This window comes from Lactuca saligna, chromosome 8 (assembly GCF_052625555.1).
Source record: "Lactuca saligna cultivar CGN05327 chromosome 8, ASM5262555v1, whole genome shotgun sequence".
NCBI lineage: Eukaryota > Viridiplantae > Streptophyta > Magnoliopsida > Asterales > Asteraceae > Lactuca > Lactuca saligna.
The window spans coordinates 269,527,599-269,537,883 of NC_136424.1; the positions used below are offsets into that span (position 1 = coordinate 269,527,599).

A 10,285-nucleotide genomic window follows, 5' to 3' on the forward strand; every position below is an offset into this window, starting at 1 on the left:
GATTATTACTTTGTCCACGACCAAAGTTATGGTTCTGATTATGGATTTGGTTTCAATTAAAATAGTCACGGCCTCGCCCTCGTCCACGTGTATTGTTTCGATGACCATCAGTATTTGTAGCAGTTGCTTCTGAATTGCTACTGATCCTGTTGGACAAGATTCATGGTTTTTCATCAAGAGCTCGTTGTTTTGCTCTGCAACAATCAGACATGCATTTCAATCAGAATATCTTGTGAACTTTTGCATCCGATATTGTTGCATAAAGGTAATGTTTGTTGCATGAAATGTGGAGTAAGTTTTCTCCAACATATCTTCATCAGTAACTTCTTGTCCACAATATTTGAGTTGTGAACATATTCTGAACAAAGCTGAGTTGTATTCATTTACTTTCTTGAAGTCTTGAAGCCTAAGTGTTCTCCATTCATCTCTAGCATTTGGAAGTATAACTTCCTTTTGATGATCAAATCTTTCTTTCAAAAGATTCCAGAGAATACTTGGATCAGTAAGATCAAGATATTCAAATCTTAACATTTCATCAATATGCTTACGAAGAAAAACTTGTGCTTTTGCTTTGTCTTATGCCAAACAATTATTAAATTCATTTATATCATTTGAGATTCCCATGGACTCAAGATGCATTTTTACATCTATCATCCATGACACATAGTTTTTCCCACTAACTTCAAGTGCTGCAAATTCGAGCTTTGCAATGTTGGACATATTGTAACTATACATTTTAACCAAAATAAAACAAAAATGAAAATCCATTTATTTCAATAAATATCACACAAAAAAGAAGCCGTAAAGCTAGCATTGCATACAAGCCTAAAAGTAGATGAAATTCCATATTATATTCGATGTTAAGAATTGAGATGAAAAGTAACATGGCTATTATAGTCATGATTTTCACAAACGTGTGAATCATCCTGAAGCTTGATTTCTTGAAATTGATTTGTTTGATAGAAGAGAGAAATATTTATTGTGGATAAAATAAGCAGGGTAAATGTGTTTATTTATAGTAAAAAAATATAACCATTGTTTTTGTTGTTTATAATCGTTGCATATATATATATATATATATATATATATATATATATATATATATATATATATATATATATATATATATATATCCGTTGTGTATATTTATAAATCCTTTAATAAGATTTATAATTTATACATAACTTTACTTGGTATAATTTTATTAATTAGAAATATAAATAAAAATTATTAAATAAAATTATGAATAGTATCTAAAATATGAATAAACATTGATATGTATAAATAAACGTTGGTATATATAAATAAAAATTAGTTGCATAATTTAAATGTTAGTATGCATAAATAAAAGTTAGTTGCATAATGTAAATGTTAGTATGCATAAATAAAAGTTAGTTGTATAATGTAAATGTTAGTATGCATAACAAATTAGAATACATAAATAAATGTTAGTATGCATAAAAAATTAGAATACATAAAGAAATGTTAGTATAGTAAATAAAAATCGTTAGTAGTCCATAATGTTCATAATATATAAGTTTTATAATTTATTATTATTATTATTATTATTATTATTATTATTATTATTATTTTAATATGATGAAGGTTTTTATAATTAATAATATTTTTACTAAGTAATACATACCTTGATTAAGATAGATGTGATTTCCACTTCTAAATAACATTGGTTTGAGCTTTCGTACTGATAACGTGTTATAAATTCAACGTGATTATGATAATTTAAAACAAACTAAAACAACATACGTAAAGAAACTTGACGGAGAAGAAGAATTAGAAAAGATATCAGATATTTTTTCTTTGTGAAATTGTTGCTTCTTATTCTTGCAAGAGTATGTTATATATATGTGACATCCCCAATTTCACGGTCAGAAAAGACCGATTTGTTTACGCTTTGTTTTATAAAATCAGAGTAATCTTTTAAAGAAAACAGTTGCGGAATTTGTTCCCAAAACAAAATATGATGAAAATTATCAAAGCATTTCTCGAAGAGAATGTATTTTCATTTAATAATAAAACCTCGGGATGTCATGTTCCGATACAGACATATAAGCATAAACAGAACTTACATTTAATTACACAATTGATTTATATCTCCTTTAAATCTCTCTGTGAAATATATCTTCGTATTAATACCTGTGATACAAAGAAAACTGAGTGGGTCAGGCTTGGGAGGCTGGTGAACATATAGGGTTTTCAACCCACAATAATATAATTATTATATTCAACCATCAAACAATCAACTCAATTACCCATCCCTATTATGTTCTTTATTTCTTAGGATTTTACCCTAAGAATTCAACTACCCGTCATTCATTCATTCCTAAGGATTGACCTAAGGAATTAGCACAAACTTCCATTGCTACATAAGGCGCATCTGCCAACATTATCCTTTAAGCGCCTCTGCCAGGATTATATCATACACTATGAGGCGCGACTGCCAGGTTTATGACATTCTCTTTTAGGCGCATCTGCCGACATTATCCTATAAGCGCATCTGCCAGGATTATCCTATAAGCGCATCTGCCAGGATTACGACATTCACTACTTGGTGCATCTACCGATATTATTCATAAACGTATCTGCTAATATTATGATATTCTCTAATTGGTGCATCTTCCAATATCATTCTTAATCATCTTTCACACCTCATCGTTTTATCACACACCAACTATCTCATCAACCCATGTTCTACCCAACATACTCGTAGATATAAAATACATATACAGTTTAACTCATTTAAAAACTATATAAAACATCCATCCCACACTCATCTCAAATAAACAACAATACATAAACACAAAGCACGTATTTTATAACAAATACTTCATATTTATGTGTTAAAAGAAAGTAACTACACACTCACCCAAACATATACTTAATACATTCAAACAATAGTTGTATTAAAATCGTGTTCATGAAAGGGACTATACACTCACTTGATCAGAAGATGATCGGACATCACTATGACTTGCAAAAGTAGTAATCCTCAGCAGATCTGGAAGATCTCTACAAAAATCGAACTTCTCGCGGGCAGAGCTTCGGTTCGGAAACCGCACTTCTCGGGATCTTCGGGATCTTGGGACTTACTTCGGGACTTGGGAATATTACCGGGGCTTCGGGGTACTTCTGGCATGCAAATCGATGCAAAACGGGAGAGAGAAGAGAGAAAATAGCAACCCTAAACGGCTGGCCCTTCGAATCTATTTATAGGGCAAATTTAGCCCTTGCCACATCGTGGCAACCTTTTTCCACGTCGTGGGCTTGGTCGTCACTGCATGCGTCATCCCAAGTTGCATCTGGGGGCCTCTCGGAGGTGTCAGGACACTTGCCACGTCGTGGCCTCTGACAGTTTTGGGGTTTCGCGCCCCGAACTTCATAAATTCATACCTTTCGCATACGAACTCCATTTTCGACGTTCTTTATATCGACGCGAAGGTGAGATTATGCTCTACAACTCTCGTTTAGACTCCATTGGCTAATTGTCACTTTATTTTTAATATATTATAAGTATATTACTTATATATTATCTATAGTAGGTCGGGACAGGAAAACTCCGTTCGAAATTCATAACTCCTACATCTGAACTCCGTTTTCATCTGTCTTTTTATCGTTGGACTACTATCGAATAAATCTTCAACTCTTGTTTAGATCACTAAGGATAGATATCTATCTACCTTAAGTTCACTATTTACGTCGCGTTGGGTCGTGTCGGTTTTGTCGCGAAACTTCGACAGGTCATAACTTCTTCGTTATAACTCGGATTTTGGCGTTCTTTATATGCATGGAAACCTTGTTACATATACTACAACTTGGTTAAGATTAATCCTTCTAAATAATCTTCCATCAAAAATTCATTTTTTGATGTTTATCGTCTCTAAATTGACTAGCCCGGATCTATGGGCGTTACAATTATCTCCCCCTTAGGATGATTACGTCCCGGAATCATCAATGAAATAGGACTTGCATACTGATTCCACACGTTATCTCTTCATCCTTGGTAATAACCGTAACTTCCATGTTTCCTCGATAGAGTATTTAACTCTATGGTTTTCTTGACCGCAGACAATGCCCAATCTTGCATCTGCTTATCGTACTATGTTGTACTTTCAATCGTAACGTTCAAGTTACCAAATAAGTCCTCATTGTGAACTCCTTCTTCTTCTCAGGATAAATTCTTTTATTTATCTATTGTAACAGACCAATAGGTCGTGTTCTAACGACCTCTCATCATAGTCGGACTCAATTTTATATGACCACTAGGGTCGGAATAACAACCATCTTACTAGTCACTACCGAAACAAGGGTAATGACACACTTGAACAAAACGGAATCAATTACTAGGTTCTTGGTAACCTTGTGACTTTCCCTGATCCAAGTGCGAGTCCTGTGCTTCCGGTAGTATATGCATCTACTATCTTTCACACCTACTCATACCCGTCCCAAGTATTGTCCCGCAGTCGACCAATTCACCATACAAGAAAATCAAATAATCATTCAACACATCAGTTAGCAAAACTAGGGTTTATATTAATTCCTTGAAACGATTACACAAAAGTTCAAGTTCACCCTATACTATGCCTCTAATAGGCTACATACATGATACTTTTCATATCGCTACTTTATAACTTGATCTTTAGATATAAGATCCTTATTCCTGATTCCTTGCATTGCCATCTGCTTCATCAAGGATCATTTGAAATGCTCTTGCCTTTAGCTTTGGCGGCGCCTCTAGCCTTGCTGCTTGATTTTTCCTTGGGCAGTCTTGCCTGAAGTGCCCCTCTTCGTTACATTCGTAACACACCTTTTTGTTGAAAATACATTCATCGGCATAGTGCCCATGCTTTCCACACTTGAAACATGTCACCTACGCACCACATTTTCCCGAGTGCTTCTTTTTGCACTTATCGCACCACCTTGCCTCATCCCTTCCTCCTCCTCTAGACTTCGAGAATTTTCTTTTCTCATTAGAACCTGAAGTTCCTACTAACTTTCTCTTCTCGCCAACTTCAACCTTACTGTCAGTCCTCCCCTTGATCATATTCTCAACAGACTTGGCAGCCCAAATAGCTGCTTCTAGAGTAGGTGCCTGACGCACTGGCACCGCATACTCCCAAGGGAGTCCCTTTGCGTACCGATCGACTTTTATCAGTTCGTCTAGGACGATGCGCAAAGCAAACTCCATCTTGTCTGTGAAGGCATTAGTGTATTCATCCACTAACATGCTGCCTTTCTTCAATATCAGAAATTTGTTCTCCAACTCTAGCAGGTTTTGGGCCGAGCAGAACTTGCGCTTGAATTGCACCAAGAACTCTGCCCAAGACAGTTGCAGTGGCTCGTTAGGGCTTAGGATCTTCCCTAGAGTGTTCCACCATTGAACGGCTCCACCTCGAAACTGACGCACTGCATAGATAGTCTGCAACCTGCCTCTGCAGCGACAAGTCATGAAGGCTAGCTCCATTTCCGATATCTAATCCATAACTCCGATCGGATCTTCCTTTCCAGTGAAGGTCGATGGTTTGTAAGTCAGAAAATCCTTATACTTGCATCCCATTCCATCATTCCTTCCATTCTGGTTGTTTTGCCTAACTATCGGTGGGTTGGCTTGATCAACAGATCCACTAAAGTGTCCACCTTCCAAGTTCCCTTCATTCACTTCGGGCTCTTCCACTTGAATTAACAGTTCTTCACGATTCTGTTCAAGCAGACGTCTCGTTTCATCCATCTGATGATCCAACATCGTCTGAATCATCAATTGTACACCGGCCATTGTTATCGGCTCAGGTGCTGCTGCTATGACAGGTATTTGCTCAATCACTGGTGGTTGATTCCTGTTTTCATCGGCATTTCCAACTCCACTTCTTGTTCTCACCATTTTTTTTATCTATACACCGAATAAGGTGAAATTAGATCCTTATTCATGATAGATATTCAAATCATCCTTATCACTCTGAAACGTTTACATGCTAGTTCTAATATCGTAGACATACGCTTAGAATCCTAAACACATAAGGTTTCCAGATCCGGTCGGCAACAGACCATAGATTCGAACAAATAATAGCACCAATATAGCTATCACACAAAACATTTAGCACATAAAAGCGTTTTAGGCATTATTCCTAAAATAAACTAGTGCTTGTGTCAATTTAGGTGTACAACTTAACATATGTTAGACACACTGCTCATAATCATTACTTAGCATTCTAAGTTTAAGTCTAGAAATTTCCTACAATTTCCTAGTTCGCTTAAACTAATGCTCTGATACCAACTGTGACATCCCCAATTTCACGGTCAGAAAAGACCGATTTGTTTATGCTTTGTTTTATAAAATCAGAGTAATCTTTTAAAGAAAACAGTTGCGGAATTTGTTCCCAAAACAAAATATGATGAAAATTATCAAAGCATTTCTCGAAGAGAATGTATTTTCATTTAATAATAAAACCTCGGGATGTCATGTTCCGATACAGACATATAAGCATAAACAGAACTTACATTTAATTACACAATTGATTTATATCTCCTTTAAATCTCTCTGTGAAATATATCTTCGTATTAATACCTGTGATACAAAAAAAACTGAGTGGGTCGGGGTTGAGAGCCTGGTGAGCATATAGGGTTTTCAACCCACAATAATATAATTATTATATTCAACCATCAAACAATCAACTCAATTACCCATCCCTATTATCTTCTTTATTTCTTAGGATTTTACCCTAGGAATTCAACTACCCGTCATTCATTTATTCCTAAGGATTGACCTAAGGAATTAGCACAAACATCCATTGCTACATAAGGCGCATCTGCCAACATTATCTTTTAAGCGCCTCTGCCAGGATTACGTCATACACTATGAGGCGCGACTGCCAGGTTTATGACATTCTCTTTTAGGCGCATCTGCCGACATTATCCTATAAGCGCATCTGCCAGGATTATCCTATAAGCGCATCTGCCAGGATTACGACATTCACTACTTGGTGCATCTACCGATATTATTCTTAAACGTATCTGCTAGTATTATGATATTCTCTAATTGGTGCATCTGCCAATATCATTCTTAATCATCTTTCATACCTCATCGTTTTATCACACACCAACTATCTCATCAACCCATGTTCTACCCAACATAATCGTAGATATAAAATATATATACAGTTTAACTCATTTAAAAACTATATAAAACATCCATCCCACACTCATCTCAAATAAACAACAATATATAAACACATAACACGTATTTTATAACAAATACTTCATATTTATGTGTTAAAAGAAAGTAACTACACACTCAGCCTAACATATACTTAATACATTCAAACAATACTTGTATTAAAATTGTGTTCATGAAAGGGACTATACACTCACTTGATCAGAAGATGATCGGACAGCACTACGACTTGCAAAAGTAGTAATCCTCAGCAGATCTGGAAGATCTCTACAAAAATCGAACTTCTCACGGGCAGAGCTTCGGCTCGGAAACCGCACTTCTTGGGATCTTCGGGATCTCGGGACTTGCTTCGGGACTTGGGAATATTATCGGGGCTTCGGGGTACTTCTGGCACGCAAATTGATGCAAAACGGGAGAGAGAAGAGAGAAAATAGCAACCCTAAACGGCTGGCCCTTCAAATATATTTATAGGGCAAATTTAGCCCTTGCCACGTCGTGGCAACCTTTTTCCACGTCGTGGGCTTGGTCGTCACTGCATGTGTCATCCCAAGTTGCATCTGGGGGCCTCCCGGAGGTGTCAGGACACTTGCCACGTCGTGGCGTCTGACAGTTTTGGGGTTTCGCGCCCCGAACTTCATAAATTCATAACTTTCGCATACGAACTCCGTTTTCGACGTTCTTTATATCGACGCGAAGGTGAGATTATGCTCTACAACTCTAGTTTAGACTCCATTGGCTAATTGTCACTTTATTTTTAATATATTATAAGTATATTACTTATATATATTATCTATAGTAGGTCGGGATAGGAAAACTCCGTTCGAAAATTCATAACTCCTTCATCTGAACTCCGTTTTCATCTGTCTTTTTATCGTTGGACTACTATCGAATAAATCTTCAACTCTTGTTTAGATCACTAAGGATGAAGAATATTTTGATGTTAAAAAAGTTAGTGATGTGGAGGTAATTATATAGTTTTATTCATTTATGATTTAATTAGTTTTATTTTAGTTGTAAGTATCTTTTTTCTTATGTAGGTGTATGAAAGTAGAATTTCATGTATGTATCAGAAGATGGAGGATTTGAAAATGGATCTTGTTGTAAAGATAGATGAGGGAGTGTTGAAGTTTCCTTAAAGTAAAGATTTGAAAATTTTGAAAATATTATTTCGTGTTGAAGATTTAAGTACAAAAAAGTTTTGATTTCCATTATTGTAGCACCTGATTCCTGGTATGCATTTAATTTGGACATTTCTGTATTTTCTATGGGACTCAACGAGTTGGTGGCCCAACTCGTCGAGTAGGGTCGTGATCCGTGGGCATTTTAAGTGACCTACTGAACGAGTCGGGAGACTGACTCGACGAGTATGTGTTGTACGAGGGAAACCCTAAATCTGAGGGTTTGCACTGTATTTAAATGCCTTATTGCAGCCTCCATTGTCCCTTATGCTCCCTGAACACCTCTTATCGAAACCCTAGCCGCTTTGAGTGATCTAAGGCCATTTTTGGTGCATTTTGGTGGACTGTGAAGCTTGAAAAGAGGAAGGAAGCTTGGGAGCTTGAGTTGGGGCTTGTAAATCCAGAGATCTTATTCTATCTTCAGCTCAAGCAAGGTAAATGCCCCCTGTTTTGGTCTTTCTTTTGGTTGTTCATCTTTAGGGCTTAGATTTTGGGTGCATTTAGGGCTTTCTAATCCATTTCCGGATTTGTGAAGTGATTCATGGAGTTCTACTTTCAAATATGAGTTATTGGAGGGGTCTCATGGCATAAAGGTGCCAACTATGTCCATGAGAGCCCCATGCACATTGTAGAGCAGCTTTTATGGATTTTTATGCTAAAAACCCCATGCATGTGCACCAAGTTTGGAACTTTACGTATAAAATAGACATTAGGAGGCCCGATCTATGGTTTTGACATGTTAAGAACCATTTAAATCGACTATATAGTAATGGTCAAGGATGGACTCGCCAAGTTGTTCTTGGGACTCGGTGAGTCGAGGCATAATGACCGCCAAATCCATTCTGCGAATGGACCAGTTGTTAGGGAGGGTAGTCCCGTAGATGTTTAGACGCATAAAAGGACCTGAGAACCATAGGACTCGACGAGTGTATGAGCAGACTCAGAGAGTCCAAGGCAATCTCCCAACCCTTGAAGATGGACTCGACGAGTTGTTCTACAACTTGACGAGTCATAGACTGGACATATTCTTATGAGGGAGATGAACTCACCGAGTCCAAGGAAGAACTCAGCGAGTCGGATGAAGATGGTCCCGATAGTTTGAAGGAAGAATAACCTGTCGAGTTATTGCTAGATTCGACGAGCAGATTCGGGGTTATATCAGATTAGTGGAGTATGGACTCGGCGAGTTGGCGGGCCAACTCCTCAGGTCAACTGAATGTTGACTTTGACCAAGGTTGACTTTATCTGGTTATGGTATTGACCCTGGTTAGGGTCATATATTCTATTTTATGACTTGAGAATTGTCGTGTAGGGATTAAGGAGTCGATGGGAGCCAACCTTCACGCCGGGGGCAGTTTAGACTTTACACGACATCGAGGTGATTTACCTTCGAGTAGGGTGGGTCTAAGGCCACAATGCCGACCCGCCAATAGGGATATTTAGTAGGTAATTTTCTTTGTGATAATTATCTTGGTTTGGATGTGTGACTTGGTCTTGAGATATGCTTGCGTAATATGAACACTGTGTTAGTGCTAGTGATAGGGAATAGTCTTTCCCTCGCATAGGTCGTTAGGACCAATGGGTAGGTCGGTACCCTGATATGTATGACTTTATGTTTATACCTTACTATTTTATGCTAGTGGTAGGGTGAAATAGTCCCCAGTTACCGATTGAAAGATACCGATGATAGTTACTGAATGAAAGATAACGATGACAGTTACCGGTTGAAAGATACCAATGGTGGATACCGGTCGAAAGATACTGATGGTAGTTACCGGTTGACAGATTCTGATGGTAGTTACTGGTTGAAAGATACAGAAAATATTATATATTATGAGGTATGATGGGGGAACTCACTAAGCTTTGTGCTTATAGTTTTTGGTTGTGGTTTCAGGTACCTCTTCGTCAAAAAGGAAGAAGTCGG

At 37.2% G+C, this 10,285-nt stretch overlaps 1 protein-coding gene across 1 annotated transcript; it reads right to left on the reverse strand.

Moving 5' to 3' along the window:
- Positions 1–216: 216 nt before the first annotated feature.
- On the reverse strand, positions 217–720 carry LOC145010656 (uncharacterized). Its single transcript, XM_078969171.1, has 2 exons — positions 678–720; positions 217–575 (listed from the first exon to the last, which is right to left on the reverse strand). Exons 1-2 carry the CDS (start codon positions 718–720, stop codon positions 217–219), a joined length of 402 nt encoding a protein of 133 aa, XP_078825297.1.
- Positions 721–10,285: the final 9,565 nt, after the last annotated feature.

Coding starts and splice junctions, on each gene's coding strand:
- LOC145010656 (XM_078969171.1), bottom strand. CDS start 720: ATGTCCAACATTGCAAAGCTCGAATTTGCAGCACTTGAAGTTA. Junction 576..677: donor ATTTGCAGCACTTGAAGTTA/GTGGGAAAAACT, acceptor GTTTGGCATAAG/ACAAAGCAAAAGCACAAGTT.